Source organism: Ictidomys tridecemlineatus, chromosome 5, assembly GCF_052094955.1.
Source record: "Ictidomys tridecemlineatus isolate mIctTri1 chromosome 5, mIctTri1.hap1, whole genome shotgun sequence".
NCBI lineage: Eukaryota > Metazoa > Chordata > Mammalia > Rodentia > Sciuridae > Ictidomys > Ictidomys tridecemlineatus.
In genome coordinates, this window is record NC_135481.1 from 57,307,795 (window position 1) to 57,325,273 (window position 17,479).

General features: G+C 36.0%; 1 protein-coding gene across 7 annotated transcripts in view; it reads left to right on the forward strand.

Annotated features, from left to right (window-relative positions):
* Window positions 1-17,479, forward strand: part of Syt16 (synaptotagmin 16) — a 253,975-nt gene that overhangs the window by 110,007 nt on the left and 126,489 nt on the right. For 3 of the 7 annotated variants that reach the window (XM_078050021.1, XM_040275699.2, XM_040275698.2), the window contains exon 2: window positions 8,173-8,352. In XM_078050021.1, coding sequence (XP_077906147.1) covers window positions 8,173-8,352 — 180 coding nt within the window. Of the gene's footprint in view, window positions 1-8,172; window positions 8,353-17,479 lie in introns of those variants that run through there. The other 4 variants (XM_005322776.4, XM_021724777.3, XM_040275697.2 and 1 more) reach the window with 2 other exon arrangements.

The window sequence follows — 17,479 nt, forward strand, 5'->3', positions numbered from 1 at the left end:
AGTGCTGCAGTGAACAAGGGATTGCAGGTATTGTTTCATATGCCTTTGGATATGTATTAACAGATGGAATTGTTAGATCAAATGGCAATTCTACTCTTAATGTTTTTAGGAAATTCCATGTTGATATTCATAGTGATTGTAGCAATTTATATTCTCCTCAGCATTGTAAAAGGATTCTTTTCTCTGTGTCATCCCAACGTTTTTAAAAATCATTACTATTATTACTATTTGATAATAGACATCTTTACAGGTGTGAAGTGATATCCCTTTGTGGTTTGGATTTGTATTTGCTGATGATTAGTGATTTTGAGTTTCTTTTCTTATTCCTGTTGATCGTTTGTATATGGTCTCTGGAAAAATGTCTGTTGAGAGTCTTTGCCTATTTTATTTTAAGTTTTTTTTTTAATATTTATTTTTTAGGTGTAGATGGACACAACACAATGCCTTTATTTTTATGTGGTGCTGAGGATCGAACCCTGGTCCCGCCAGTCCTAGGCAAGTGCTCTATCACTGAGCCACAATCGCAGCCCCTCTTTGCCTATTTTTAAATTGGGTTATTTGTTTTTTTGCTATTAAATCCTAGGAATTCCTTATATATTTTGAGTATTAACTCTTTATCAGACAACGGGTCTATAAATATTTTATCCTATCCTATAGATTACCATTTTGTTTTGTTAACTGTTTCGTTTCTGGGCAGTAGTTTTTTTTACTTTCTGCTTGAATTTTGTCATAATCCTGTTTGTCTACTTTTACTTTTGTTTCCTGAGCTTTTGGATGATATCCATGAATTCATTTCCCCTGTCCAATGTCTGAATGCTTTTTTAATGTTTTCTTCTTAGAGTTTTATTGTTTCAGGTTTTATATTTAAGTCTTTAATCCAGTTTGAGACTATTTTTACATATAGTATGAAATAAGGGTTCAATTTCATTCTGTACATGTGGATATTCAATTTTCCTAGCACTCTTTGTAGGAGAGAGTACCCTTTTCCCATTGTGTATTTTTGGCATCCTTGTAAAAAATCATTTGATTAAATATGTGTTGTTTATTTTTCTGGACTCTATTCTGTTTCATTGGCTTTCATGACTTTTTTCATGCCAGTACCACACTATTTTGAGTCCTATAACTTTGTAATATGTTTTGATATTGGGAGCATGATACTGCAGACAAAATAGTTTAACTTCTTCAATACGGATCAAGATGCTTTTTTCCCCTTGCTTAATTGCTCTGACTGGAGTTTTTAGTTTATTTTGGAGAGTTCTTTCGGAGAGGTAAATATGGACATCCTTGCCTTATTCCTGATCCTAGAAGGAAAGTTATTGACTTTTCACCGTTTAAGTCAGGTTGTGAAATTTTCATAAGTGGTCATTTTGTATTTAGTAAATTCCTTCTATATCTAATATGTAGAGAGGTTTTTAAAATCATGAAACTGTTGAATTTTGTCAAATGTTTTTCTAATCTGTTTATATTGTCATGAGTTTTTAAAATCTTGCATTCTGTTAATGTGGTTTGTCTTATTAATTTGTGTATATTGAACCATCCTTGCATCCCCAAAATAAATCCCAGTTGGGCATGGTGTTTGATCCTTTTAATGTGCTGTTCAATTCAATTTGCAAGTATTTTGATGAGGATTTTTGCACTTAAATTTGTCAGGGAAACTGGCCTGTAGGTTCCTTTTCTTCTAGTGTCTGTTTGGTATTTGGTAATACTAACCTCGTAAAATGAGTTTGGAAGTGCCCCCATTTTTCTGTTTTTTGGAAGAGTGTAAGAAGGGTTTTTATTAGTTCTTTAAATGTTAAAATTCACTTGTGAAGCCATATGGTCCTGGGATTTTCTTGGATGAGAGTTTGATTATTCTTTCAGTATTCTAATTTGTTATTGGTCTGTTCAGGCTTTCTGCTTTTTCCTGATTCAGTCTTAGTAGGTTGTGTATTTCTAGGGGCTTCTCCATTTCTTCTAGGTTGTCCAGTTTTTTCATGTATAATTGTTCATAATAGTTCCTATGACCCTTCTTATTTTTGGGCTCCGTTATAATGTTCCTTCTTTCACTTCTGCTTTTATTTATTTGAATTTTCTGTTTTTTCTTAGCTTACTTAAGGGTTTGTTGATTTCATTTATCATTTCAGAAAAACAAGTCAGTTTTGTCAACTTCAAAAATTATTTCTATTTCCTATCTCATTAATTTCTTGTCTAATAATTATTCCTTTAATTTTTTGCTAATTTTGAGTTTGTTTTCCTTTTTCTATTTTTTTTCATGTGTAAAGTTAGGTTCTTTATTTGAGATCTTTCTTCTTTTTTATTAGTTGCTCAAAACATTACAATGATCTCGACATATCATACATTTGATTCAAATGGGGTATATAATCTTATTTTTCCACGTGTACAGATTGCAGGATCACATTGGTTATACAGCCACGTTTATATATAGGGCCATACATCTTTATTAATTTTTAAGGTGATCATTTATTGCTATAAACTTCTTTCAGTATTGCATTTTCTGCATTCTGAATATTTTATTATGTTATGTTTTTATCTCCAGGTTTTTTCTAATTTTTTTTTAATTTATTCTTTGACCCAATAGTTTTTAAGAGTGTGTTATTTAATCGTCATATGCTTGTGAATTTACCTATTTATCTATTGTTGCTTTCCTGTTTCATTTCATTATGACCAGAAAAGATACTTCTTAATTTTATAAAGACTTATTTTGTGACTTAATATATAATGCATGTTGGAGAATTGTCTGTGTACACTTAAAATGAGTGGGTATTCTGCTGCTATTGAAATGTTCTGTAAATATCTGTTAGGTCGATTTGGCCTCTACTGTTCAGTTGTGCTATTTCCTTATTGATTTTCTGTCCAGATGATCTACCCATTATAGAGAGTGGGATATTATTATTGTAAAGTTGCCTGCTTTTCACTTCAGATTTGTCAATGTTTGCTTTCTATTTTAGGTGCCTTGATATTGGGCACATGCATATATTTATAATTGTTATATATTCCTGTTGAATTGACTCTTTTATCATTATGTAATGCCCTTCTTTTTCTCTTGTGACCGTTTTGACTTAGTCTGTTTTTCTTTCTGGTATGAGTATAGCCACGCTGTTCTCCTTTGATTACCATTTATATGGGATATCTTTATCTACCCCTTTCACTTTCATCCTATACGTGTCCTTCAATCTAAGGTGAATCTTTTGTGTATAGTTAGGTCCTTGTTGTTGTTGTTGTTTTTTACTCAATCCAGTCATTATCAGTGTACCTTCCAGGATTTCTATGTGGTTCTTTTTTAATGACATCCATTTCCTTATTGTAATTCTCATTTTGTTCATATAGTGTTTCCCTGATTTTTTTTGGTCTATTTTGTTACATTGTAGAATATGAAACTTATTTAATATAGTTATTTTGAATTCCTTGTCAAGCAGTTCATAGATCTCCATTTCTTTAGGTTCAGATTATGGAGGTTTGTTGGTTTCCTTTCATTTTGTTTCCCTGATTCTTTGTGATCCTTGTAGCCTTCTGTTGGTGTATGTGCATTTCAGGAAGAATGCATCTCTTCTGGTCTATACAGATGTGTTTGTGAAATAAATATTTTTCACCTGTGGAATCCCTGGACTGGCTGGATTTTCTCTGGAATAGTAGTCGAGTGGGGCTAGAGTTGAGTCATGGAGCTTCTTCTGGTTCTGCAGTTGATTCTATATTTGGCAGTCATGTTACTGGGGGCTTTGGGTGGGTGTGGCTCCTGCCAGGCCTCTGGACAAGTGGAACTTCCTCTAGAATAGTGGACACACAGGGCTGGAACCAAGTCCTCATGGGGACTGAGCTGCCTCTGGGTCTGGTGCCAGGTCTGCATGATGGATTCCTATTGGGCATGGACCTGCCTTTTCAAAGTGATCTCTTAGTTTTGGTTTCTACTAGGGTGTTATGACCTGGGTCCCAAAATTCCTAGGCAGGCCCTTGACCATGCATGATTGCCAAATTATTGTTTCTATGAAAGGAGGAGGGTTGAAGACATTCTATTCTGCTATCTTTTTATTAATTAATTAATTATTTTAGTTGTTGATAGACCTTTATTTTATATATGTATTTACCTGTGGTGCTGAGAATCGAACCCAGTGCCTCACACATAGCAAGCAAGTGCACTTCTGCTGAGCCCCAGCCGCCTATTCTGCTATCTTGCACATGTGACTCCTTCATATTTTTGTTATTGAATAATACTCCATTATATGGACTTCATTTATCCATTTATCAGTTGATTGATATTTGAGATATTTTCATTTTTGGCTATTACGAATAATACTGTTATGAAAATTCATGTGCATATTTTTGTGTGGACATGTATTTTCAATCCTCTTGGATGCACACCAAGGAGTAGAATTGCTAGGTTATATTTGGAATTTTAAATACTTCTTAGCAGGCAGTTTGCTTAACCAAGGTTAAGCAATTCTTACAATTCTTATAATAGTTTCTGCTATCTTCTGACCCATTTCTGTGATACACTGCTCATTTAGAAAGTATATGAACTAACTTATAGTTTAAAATAGCTTATGGAAAGCAGTTCCTTAGACACCTCTTCAGACTTCCTACTATGTATCCAGGAACATATAGAAAAAGGTGAAATTAATCTATTATTGAAGGATCATGATCCATTGATATAACAAAACTTACCAAATCAAGTTTTCTCTCCTATTTAGCTGTATTTGTATTTATTTCTAGTGTACCCCACCCACCCAGCCTGAAAGGAGGGAGAAAGACAGTATCTTTGTCATTGTCTGCTAGAGACCGATATATTCAGAGCTTATAATATTGAGTATGATGTAGGGGTTAAGAGAACACTTTGACTTAGTTGAGAGAAAATATGTAGGAAATGTTAAGATTATGGAAAAAGGAAACAAATAAAAATATAAAAGTGCATAGCTGAAGAAGTATTAACCCAGTTTAAGATACAAATGAGCAGTTAAAACAGAAGAAATTATCAGAGACAAAACTGAAGAAAACTTTCACAAGCTTTAAAAAGCTATGAATATGTTAGCAAAACCTGTGTTCTAGGAAAAAGCAATAAAAACCCACTAAAAGACATGTTTTTATAAAGCTTTTTTGAAGAAAAATGTTCTAGAAGTATGCAAATTGAAAATTAATGTTGCCCATACAGTAAGAAAAAGCAAGATTCAGAATTACATTCAAGATACTTTAGCCCATTTTGCCCCATCATCCCAGATGGTGAATAAAAACTTATAGTATATAAATAGTAGTATAAAATATAAATATATGTAAGCTTTATATTATGATTTCCAGTCTCTTAATGCACTTCTGTATATTTTGTTAAAATATAGCAGAATTAAAAACTTAGAAATTAACAGATTAAAGGCTAAAAGACAGTAGATTTATATAATTTATTTATTAATTATATTTATATAATTTTGAAGAAAAAATACATTGGGATCTCTTGGAGAATTTTATACTCATCTGTAGTTAAGTCACTACAACATGAATTGTGATAAAAAAATTTCCTTTCTACAAATCAGAACTTAACTGAGATTTCATCTTATCATAGTCAGAATGGCTATTATTAACCAAACAAAAAATAATAGATGTGTGTGTGGGAGGGAAGAACTCTTATACACTGTAGGTGAGATTATAGATCAGTACACTTAGTATGAGAAGCAGCTTGAAGTTTCCTCAAAAAACCAAAAGTAGAACTATCATACCATCCAGCTATACCACTTCTGGGCATAGACCTGAAGGAAATGAAGTCACTGTATGTAAGTGATATCCGCACACCCATGTTCATTGAGGCACTATTCACAATAGCCAAATTATGGAAGTAGCCTAGGTGCATGGATGGATAAAGCCATTCTGAATCATAAGAAAAATATAGCATATATACAATAGAATATTAAATAGCCATAAATAAGAATGAAATAATTTTATTTTCGGGAAAATGGATGGAACTACAAATATTGCATATTTTCTCCCATATGTGGAAACTATAAGATGACCTGAAAGTTCAAGAGGAAATATTAGGTAGGAAGGTGAAAGAGAGTATAGTGGGGGAGGGATAGATAAATTCAAAGTATAATATATGCAGTAAGGAAATGTCACAGTCAAACCCATTCATTTATATAATTAACATCAGTCAATAATTTTTCATCTCAAAAAAGGTGGAGTTATTTTGAACAACATAGGGCCATTTCCCCCAAGTTTTTCTTGTATTTTTGGAGATTATGTTGAACAACCATTTCATATTATCTCTAATGTGGTCTTTGGGAGTATTTTCATATTAAATTCATTAATATCAGCATGTGACATTGTATCTGAATTATTGATGAAAGTAGTTCAGAAAAGAAAATTGTGAAAAAATAGCCAAAATGTTAACATTGATAAGTAGGTAGAGTTAGCATGATCTTTTTAAAACATTTTCTAATATTTGAAAATATTCTACTGTATGAATGGATTACTTATCTTTTCTGTAACTTATTTTAAAATACTTAAAATGTTTTGTTAATTAGAAATATTTTTAAGCTAAAAAAGGGTAAAGTTATTACAGACAATGTTCTATTTGCCAAGTGGTTGAAATGCATAGAAGAGTGGAAGGAATTGCAAAACGTCTTAGTAGTGGTTGTCTAGTAACTATGCCACACAGATTACATTCCATGTAATACTTCATTTAATCTTTGTTGTAACTTTATTTATTTCTACCCTTTTTAGTTTAGAAAACGGAAGCACAGAGAAGTTAACTAATTTTTCCAAGGCCATACAGATAGTTTGTTTTCAACTAGTCACTGGGACTGCTGAACCCATCCCTGTAGGTTTTGCTACCTTGTACTGCCTTTTAAGGGTGACAGCATAATGATGAATATGTATATGCCTTTTTAATGTTTTTCATGGTAGATATTAATTTTGGTGGGAAACACTGTTATCATTTTTCACACTCTGAAACCATTCTTTTGCCTGCTTTTAAAAAAATTTATTTTTAGTTGTCGATGGACATAATATCTTTGTTTATTTATTTATTTCTATTGTGATGCTGAGGATAGAACACAATGCCTTACACATGCAAGGCAAGTGCTCTACAACTGAGCCACAACCCCAGCCCCCCCAAATTTATTCTTACATTGGATTGCCACTAGATTGATTCCTTGAGGTAGTAATCATTTATTTTATCATTTACCTTTTTCCTGGGGTTGGGTAGGGGTTTGATTCATCTTTCTTTATCTGAATGGCAAGGTGAAGTAAATAGTACACCTTCATATTATCAAGACTTCATGTTATTAAACTATATACTGCATCTGCCCCAAGGATTAGAGCTGCTCTGAGGAGATTTATTTTTGTAGGCTTTCCCATCTACCTTGCTCCCATGAATCACTTATTGACTCTCATTCTGTAATTGATTTGTACAAGTTTATTTCTGGAACTCTTTACATAATGCTATCTTGGCTCAGATGTCACTTAACAGGAGTCTCCCCTGTCCAACCAGCTCTGGTCTCCTGTTGCATGTGCTCATAGCTGAACTAACTAGCTGGACTCTTTAAGGTGCATTGGGGGGTATTTGACCACAGTTGCTTAAAGCTCAATGTTGTTGATGATAAGGAGGTTATAATGAGAAGGAGGAAAAAATGAAATTTCACCTTCCAAAAGTCTAAAACATTAGCCATCAAAAACTATAATTCTAATTTCTTATATGGATGGCATAACTAATCTCCTTTTTGCCATTAATCATCATCATCATATTGCATAATTGGATTTGCAAAAAATATATCCAGGAAATGACTTTCCTGCAGTTGCTAATATTGACGGCAGTGTCCATCTGAGAGTTTGTCTCCAGTTGATTGTTCTGTGAGCTTCAGGCTGCTGTACTTTTCAGACTTGTGCTTACAGTGTCGGTCAACTATTTCCAGCTCATTCCATTTGATGGATTTCACTCTAAAAGTTTGTGGGTGGGCTCCAGGTACAGGCAGAGGTGTGGTGCTCTGTCATCTGAGAAACCAACCTAGCGGGATGTACCAGGCACTGATCCTTTTCCTCTCCCTGTACACAGATTTGGGGATGTCAGCAAAAGTGTTTGTCACTCTGTTTAAGAAAAGTAAAAATTCTAAGTAGCTTTGATCATTCGTTAGGACTAAAAGTTGGGTCAATTTAATTGTGATGATTTTTTTTCTTCCCTCTGTGTTCTCTTGCCAGTCACGCCTGAAGCCATTGGCTTCTTGTCTGCTGTTGGGGTCTTTATTGTTCTTCTGGCTGTCCTCTTCCTCTTCATCAACAAAAAGCTCGGTTTTGAAACCATAGGAGGTCTCCCATGCCTGGAGCAACGAGGGAAAAGAAAGCACTCCAAAGACAGGACTGGGGTCCACACAGGTCTGGGTAAGCCTTATTCTTCATCTTCTCCTGAGCGGGGCAACTTGATGTGGCTTGAGTCATAGGGAGATTGTCACCATTTCCAGAAGGGGCCCCACTAAGAACTCACACAAGCTGTTGAGTAGGCATATGATGAACAGACATTCCTAAAGGATACACTATCTTTATGAAAATAATGTTTTCCTTACAGTTGGAAGAGCAGAAAGGAGAAGTCTGACCCCCACTTCCTGTCTTCCTAGCTCTTTATTACATTCCTGATGAGTTTCCCTCTAATCCTTATAGAAACGAGTGTGTTTTGATTGATAACATAAATATCAGAGATGCATTTTAGCCTCATGATGTTAAAACAGTACTGAAATCTGACTTCTATGCTATATTTGAGATTTTTAATACCCAGGACCCACTAGTAGGCTAACCAGTCACTTTTCCAAAAGACGTTTTTTACTCTTTAATTCCACCAAGTGTACTATACCATTATTTACTCACTGCCTTCAATTTGAAGAAGAAAAAAATCACATCAGGAGACAATTGACTTGTTGGTCCTAAAGGACGCATTCTATTTTCACTTGCTCAGGTGTAGTACTTAATGATACAGGATGTTATCACAGTGGTGGCCATCATCACACAGAAGGTAGACAATGAAAGGCAGTATCCTTGCCTTACAGGTGACTTTGACTTCACTCTTTTGTAGCAGGGTGGACTCTCACCTTCCTTTTTCACACCCCACAAGATAGGGGCATGATGGAGCCAGGTGCAAACTTGCATCCTCCTTTAAGGGGCCAAGTTCTTAAGGAGAACATCATCTGTTCCTCCTGCCTCCTGGGTGTGTTTTAAGTGAGCCTGGACCAAGTAAAACATTTGACTCCTTGATAAGGCAGCTTTTATAGCCATGGACACTTTATCTTTTTCACTTTGTTGTAAAAGAAAAGCACATTATTTAGGAATAAAAACCTATTAGTCTTCTGTTGCTTCTTTAAAAATGACCGCAAAACTTGATAACTTAAGACTACAAATATATGTCTCATTATTTTTGAAGTTCAGGAATTTAGTTGGATGGTTCTAGATCAGAGTCTCTTGTGAGGCTGCAGTTAGAATGTCAGCTGAGGGCTGAAGTGTGGCTGGTAGAATCACTTCCAGGATGACAAAAGACCTCAGGTCCTGTCCCCATGGAACTCCTCTACAGGGGAACTTGAATTCTTTATGACATGGCAGCTGGCTTTCCTCTAGTGAGAGATCCTTGGAGAGCAAGGAGGAGTCACTGTTCCTCCCATGACCTAGTCTGGGCTGTCACTTCTTTCACATTCTGTTCATTTGCTGAATGTAGCCCATTCTCAAGGGAAGGGGGGACTAGGTTCCACTTTTTAAGGGAAAAGGTATAAAAAAATATACAAACTTTTTTTCCATATTTCTTATTATTGCATTATAACTATACAAAATAATGGGATTTACTGTTACATATTTGTACATGTACATGTTATATAACAATATAAATTAGTCAATGGTGTTTATGTGAACATATTGTAAAACCACTATAGGTTAATAATAATGGGGAAAGGTGTAAATTGCATACTTGGCAATTGATTGGGCATTGTTACTGTTGTCTTAGTTTTTGAACTCCACTTAGGACATCGACTTATCTTCTGAAAATAAAATGGAATATTTTACATAGAGTTTGTCATGTAAACTCTGGGATTTATGAAAAGTTTAGCCACTACTGTCCCACCTAAGTTATAGGTAATCTGAATGAGTAGACTTCTGCTTGGTGGTAGTGTGGAAAGAAGGTAGGATTCATAGTGATTTGCTTTCCTCCCTTCAGAGCTAATTGCCAATCATTATGTAAATTGGCAAACTAAGGAACCATTTTGAACTTCAGTTTTTTTTTTCATCTTAATCTGTATATTGGGATTATCAACACATCTCTGGAAGTATTAATCGAAATTAAAGGAATTGATTTTGTAAAAATACTAGCATAGTGCCTCTGGTGGAAATCCTAGTATAATTTTAACCATAGCTGTGTAGCATAAATAAGTAATGGCTTCTAGGAATGACATTACACACTTAATTCATTGTATTCATTATTTAAATTGGGAGATTAAAGTTGGTGATGTTTTCTCCTTTGCAAACTATAATGAGTACAAAGAACTAAGGTTAGAGTGATTTAAAATATCTCCTTTTTGTCTTGTTTGACATGTTATTTGAGTACTTTAGAGACAATTATAAATTATACTTGCAAATAAGTTGAGGTTTAAAGATAATGTTGAAACAATAATAAAGCAAGACCGAGAAGCTGTTAGCTCAAAAACACAGAAAAATACATGCCCTCCAACTCAGAGTGGGGTCTTATGACAGGAGTTTTTAAAATGGTTTATTCATTAGACTCTCCAATTCTTAATGTCTAAAGCAAACACCTTCATTTTGACATTTCTCCTTTTAAAGGTGTAATTATCATTAATCAAAAGCCTTTGAAAAACATGCTTCTATTCCAGAATTTGCCTAACCTTTGATATTCACCTTAATTATCATCCTCAGAACGCCGATTTCTTGGTGAAGTTGAGGTGTTCTTAACATATTTTGACAAATGTTAAAGAAAGAAGGTAGGCAGCTTGGTGTGGTGGAGAGAAGCATGGTGCAGACAATTAGAGCTGAGCTCTGCCACTAATTGGCCATGATATTTTGGGAAACTCACTTCACCTTTCTGGGTCTTAAGTCCTCATTTGCAAATTGATGAGTCTGGACTAGGTTTCTCCCAATTTTCATTCTGTGATCCTGTTTGGTTCCTAGAGTTTCCATAGCAACTCCTTCTCTTGCTTTCATTCTGTGAATGGAAGAGCCCTAATAAAAATGATTAAAAATCAACTATACCATTCTACTCTTAGATTGAACCAAATAAAATTGCCATTTTTGTAGATCAAAGAACTGGCTAAATATTAGTAACCTAATTAATCATTGTTATCTATGTGAGGTTCTGAGATATATATATATATATATATATATATATATATATATATATATATAAATATATATATATGTAAAATATATATTGCTTATCTGGTGATATCAGAGGGGCAAGAGTAACTATTTTCTGAATCTATGTGCAAAAATAATTTACCTCAGTAAAAAATACCTTCCTTTAGACTGTATATTTTTTCAAAGCTCAAAGAATTTACACATAACAGTAACACAGGTAATAATAATGATAATTGGCAAGTATCATTGATTTAGCACTTAATACTGCCATGTACTTGGTAAGTCTTTTACATGATTACTTGATTTCTTCTTTTTTTTTCATGACTTGATTTCTTTATTTATACTGCCATAGCATTTGCTTTGTGGGGAGGGTGGATTCCACTTGGAACAAAGAAACCTTTATTCAGCTTTGAAATAGAAAATTGATTACAAATAAAACTTTTATGGTGAGATAGTTTTAAAAGAAATGTCTCTTTAGAGAAATTTGTCTATTTCCTCTAAAGCTTTATGGGTCAAAGGCAAAATTTAGATGTCAGAGTAAAAAGCTTCATTTAAGAGGCACAATGCAGAAAGGATAAAGGATCTGATATGAGGCAGAGAGGGAAGAAGAAAAGCCTTCTACTTCTAGAAAGGTCCGAGGATAACTTGGAAAGACAACAAGGAAAGAGAATTGGTGGACCCAAGACATTATCTGGACTGGACTCTGAGAGAGTGGCAGATGTGGGACCCCATCAGAGCAGTTGTAAAAAAAAACCATCAGAATCCAACATGGCCTGAGAAAGAGTCAGAAAGCAGAGGTCCCCATGCTTTCTCATTTGGAACTGAGACAGGAGATTGCCTCACAGGTGTACCTGTGGGCCCAAGGTAGCTGCAGTGGTGTCAAACATAATGGTGGGTTGAAGAAGACTTCTCTTCTGCAATTCTTGTGAATAGTTCATGAACACAGATGTTTTAGAAGTTTCTGCATGACACTATAGTATGTAGGAAAGATAGTGGTGAATAAGAGTCAATGTTTTGGCTGGGAAGCCATTGCAGGGTAGCTTGGGATAGGATGGGTCTATGATAGAGGGGTGTGGGGAATGTATACCCAAGGCTTCCTGGAGTTGGGTCTGGCTTCACAGGCATCCGTCCTGTGCAGTGGCATGAAGCTCCACACTGAGAAGGGCTCTGCTTAATGCTGTGCTATTTCTGCCTTAAAATACTGCCTGCTTTCAAGGTACTGCATTTTCCTTTTGCCCTGGGTCTTGCCAGTTACGTAGTCTGTGCTGCCTGGATGGATACTTCACAGGAATTCTGTAAGGGCAGAGGCTGATTCTTTTGGAGGTCAGCAGCCAGTAGGAAGGAATGGCACACCATGTTAAGTAAGCGTACCCTTTTGCCTAGATGCTCCTGGTTTAAGGGAACGTAGCAGTAGGAGGGGAAGTCCCAAAGACTGATGATTTATCCAAAATTAAATTGACTGAAATTATTTTGAGTGGGTGTGCTTGTCATCTTTTTGATCCTGTGACCAAAACACCTGACAAGAGCAACTCAGAAGAGGAAAATTTTATTTTGGCTCATGGTTCAGTGGTTCTGTCCATGGTCTGTTGACTCCATTGCTGTTGGCCTCACAATGAGGTAGAATATCATGGTGGAAGGGCTGGTGGAGGAAAGCTACTCAGTTCATGGCAGCCAAGGAGGAGGGAGGAAGGGAGGGGGAGAGAGAGAGAGAGAGAGAGAGAGAGAGAGAGAGAGAGAGAGAGAGAGAGAGAGAGAGAGAGCGCGCTACAGAGAAGATTAAACCCTGTAGGGCATACCTCACCAGTGATCTACTTCCTCCAGTCATACCACACCTGCCAACAGTTACCATCCAATTAGACCATTCAAACTGTTAATCCATCAAAGGAATTAATCCACCAATTAGGTTACAGTTCTGATAATCTAATCACTTTGCCTGTGAACATTCTGTGTTGCCCTTCTGAGCTTTGAGAGCCAGGCACCTTGTATTCAAACCATAACAGTGGGCAAGTTAATGTTTAGCTTCTCACCACTGAGCATGGGAAGGGGGCTCCACAGAGAGATGAGAACAGTAAGAGTAAATAAGGAGACAGCTTTTATACATTTAAACAAGCTGGATTTCAGTTGGTGCTCAGCAATAAGGCTGTGCCAGCTGGAGCCCAGCAGTTAAGTTTGTAAAACATGACAGTTTCTCCCTTCCAGTTGTTAGAAAGACCCAGCTGACTGGTCCCACACTGGGAACACCCTCACCTCTTTACCTGCAACTAAATGGTTACCTTCTGGTCCGGCAGAAGCCTCTGACTTGCCCTAGCCCTTCTTCTGCTTGGACCATAATGGCTGTTGCTGTTAAATATTTTTTTATTTCATCTCTGCATTTAGGTTAGAGTATGTTCAAGTACAACTTTCTGATACAATTCAGTAAGTAGGTACTATTAGTATCTTCGTTTCATAGGTGAAGAAACTGACACTTAGAAAGATGAATTTTTCCCCCCAAGCTATTAACTGGCAATATTCAGACTCAAGAATGTGTAACTCTAGAGGTCAGGATCTAAATGCCCTGTTTTTGTGCTCGCCTAATCTTCCAAATTCAACCTATTACTTCATGGTTTTAAAAAGAAGAGGAACTTTTGGGATGAGAAATTGGAAAGGTCTGGTGAATGTATGGTTTTCCTATGGCTGCCATTACAAATTACCATAAACTTGGTGTTTTAACATAAATTTATTGTTGCATCCTTCTGGAGACCCAAAGTCTAAAGTCAAGGTGTCAGCAAGGGCATTATTTTTCTGGAGGATCTAGGGAAGAATCTGTTCTGTGTCCCTCTCTCCTAGCTTCTCATGCTGCCAATCATCCTTGGCATATATTGCCTTGTGGTTATAACACTCTAGTCTCCACCTTCGTCTTCCCGTCACCTTATCCTGTTTGTTTCTGTCCTCTGTCACTCTGATAATCCAGATCTTCTCATCTTAGATGCTTAATTAATCTGCAAAGATCATTTTTTTTCCAAGTAGAGTAACATGCATGCAATCTAGGGATTAGGAAATGGACATGTCTTTTGAGGGGCTAGCGTTTAGCACACTGTAGTGGGGAGGGAAGGATGGAAACATTGCTTGGGAGTAGGTTTCAGCCTTGTGACACTAGGAGAGTTAGTGAAGAATTAGATGCAAGATTTTCTTTTCTCCAAGTGCAGTTAGAATAATTCTTACAAAGATGTAACAAAAGCTTGTCAGACATGTATGACATAAAGTATAATCAGCAGTCAACTCTGAGCTCTGTTGAACTACTCTGTTGAACCATTGGGATTGAATCCCAATCCAGGGAAGCTTTTAAAAACTATTACTGCCCAAGGTTCACTAAAAATTAAAACAGAATGGGGAATTAAAGTGCAGGGTGAAAGGTAGCAGAATACAACAGTTACTAATATGGCATTATGTAAAAATGTGGATGTGTAACCGATGTGATTCTGCAACCTGTATTTGGGGTAAAAATGGGAGTTCATAACCCACTTGAATCTAATGTATGAAATATGATATATCAAGAGCTTTGTAGTGTTTTGAACAACCAATTAAAAAAAGGAAAAAAAATAAACTACCATACTTTGGTTATTTATTAAAAAAAAGTAAAGTGCAGGGTGACCTTATAGCTTAAAAAAAACATGCTGGGTAATTTAAAAGTGTGTCAAGGGTGGAATACCCAGTTGGAAGAGGGTAGGTACATCATTAAGTTCCCCTTTCAAGACACGAAAGGGAGTGCTTGAACAGACTGTGAACAGTGTTCCAGGCCACCTTTGCTATTACCAGTTAGTTATCCATCTGGGGGATCCCATCAAGTTCCTTCCTGCCAAGTTCAATTCCACATTGGTCAGCAAGAAAGGTGTTTCCTTCATGATGTTATCCCTTCCCACCACTTCACAAGCATTATGACTTGACTTCCATGTGCAGTTCTCTTCTGCATTGATTAAAAATAATGTATTAAGAAAAGGGTCTATATATTCATATTACAGCCATCTTTAATTTAGATTCAAGATTCTGAGAGTTCTGCAAGTTTTTTTTTTTTTTTTGGTGAGTATGTATGTGAATTTTGCCAAAACAGGGGTCTGACTGTCCCATCTATGCATCTTCCAGTGCTCTCTTATATTGACAACCTTTCATTTTTTAATGCAAAAAAAGCAAAAGCAAAGACTTTTTCAAATAAAATATTACAAATTAGGATCTGAAACAGAAATGAAAAAAATATAGTGTGGTAGCTAGCACATAAGGGCGGTTTTATTTTTCTTTTTTAAAAATTTTGGTTCCTTGAAATGGAGGACATGTAGCCATGTGTTCCTCTTACAGGGGTAAATAACTATCATCAGCTTCCTCATGATTCATATTTAGTATAGTTGATGAATTACATGTGGGCAGAGAAATCATTTTAAATGATCATGTAAAAGCAGTACAATCCATACTCTTCTTTACTGGTAGACTTTGCTTGCCTTCTCTAACATTTTCTTTTCTTTTACCTGTACTCAGCATCTACATTTCTTGACCCTCAGCCTTTGTGCAGTGGATTGTTTTGGGGATGTACTATTCAGATGAATTATATATGAATCAAAGCTGTTATAGTAAAAAGGCTCAATGTTCTCATTATCCTTTTATTTTATAAATGTCTTTGAGTTTTTTTTGTTTACAAACTTTGTGGGTTTTTTTGTTTGTTTGTTTGTTTTTAATGAGATGTTCAAAAATCTCTCCTTTGTGCTTTTTTTTTTTTTGGTACCAGGGATTAAACTCAGAGGTACTCAACCACTAATCTACATCCCCAGACCTATTTTGTATTTTATTTAGAGACAGGGTCTCAACTGGATTGCTAAGTGCCTCACTATTGTTGAGGCTGGCTTTGAACTCATGATCCTCCTGCCTCAATCTCCCCAGCCACTGGTATTATAGGCATGCACCACTGTGTCCGGCCTCTTTGTGCTTCTTGTGTTACCCTTTCCCACTGGGACAAATGCAAGTTAAGACCTAGCTTGAAGAGGAGGTACCTAGAGTGAGAAGCACATTGTTTGAAAGTTTCCAGGTATTTTCTCTTCTGATTTTAATACTTTAATTTATAAAGGACATACATTTCTCTCTGAGCTGTATTTGGCTGAATTCTTTGGAATTGCTATTTTTGTACATTGGAAGTTTCACATGATTCAGCCTAATAAATGAGATGAAAAATGGAAAACCAAGAACTGAAAAAGTTTGTTTGATCATCAGGAAAAGTTTTGGTGTATCTCATTGTTGTGTCCAGTAATGGCTATGGGTGCTTGATTGTAACATAAATAATTGAGAATTGATTGATTTTGATCTTATTTCAGTATTTTGGAAACACCTATGGTCTGGCAATTAGACATGCCTTTCATAGTATGACTGATTGAACCTTGCTTCACTGGTGGGTACAAATTCCAGAAGCCAAGCTTGATAGGCTACTGCTTTGAGAATGTCCACTCATCTATTCATCATCATTTATTGGGATTCTTTGTCATGCTACACTCTGTGCCAAATGCTGGAATTACAATGGTGGAAAAGAGAGAGATTGTCCCTTGTCTCTTGGAAATTCTTTTGATGAAGACAGGCCAAAACAGCTAAAAGAGGCAATTAAGTAAAATAATTTATAGATTGTTATGAATGCTACAACAGCCTAAAATAAAGAATAATTGACAGGATGGGGAAATTTACTAAATTTAGATGCAATTGAAAACCTCTTGCTCATTCCTGGGTAGGATAACTGATGAACTTTGTTGTCATCATAGGAAGCTGTATTAGTAAAAGTTCTCTAGAGATACAGAACTGATGTAGTGTGTGTGTGTGTGTGTGTGTGTGTGTGTGTGTGTGTGTGTGTAGAGTGGGGAAGGAAGGCAGAGAGTGAGGAAGGGGGATCACCGATTGATTGATTGATTCTAAGGACTTAGCACAAATGATTACGGAACCTGACAAGTCCAAAACCCGCAGGGTAAGCTGGCAGTCTGGAGATCAGGGAGGAACTGATGTTGCAATTGAATTCTCAGGGAATTCTATCTGCCTCAGAATTCCTTCTCGCTTGGATGTCTGTCTTGCTTCTATTAAGGCCTTCAACTGATTGGATAGGGCCGATCTACATTATAGAGAGCATTCTGCTTTACAGGAAGTCCATTGATTTAAATGTCTATTT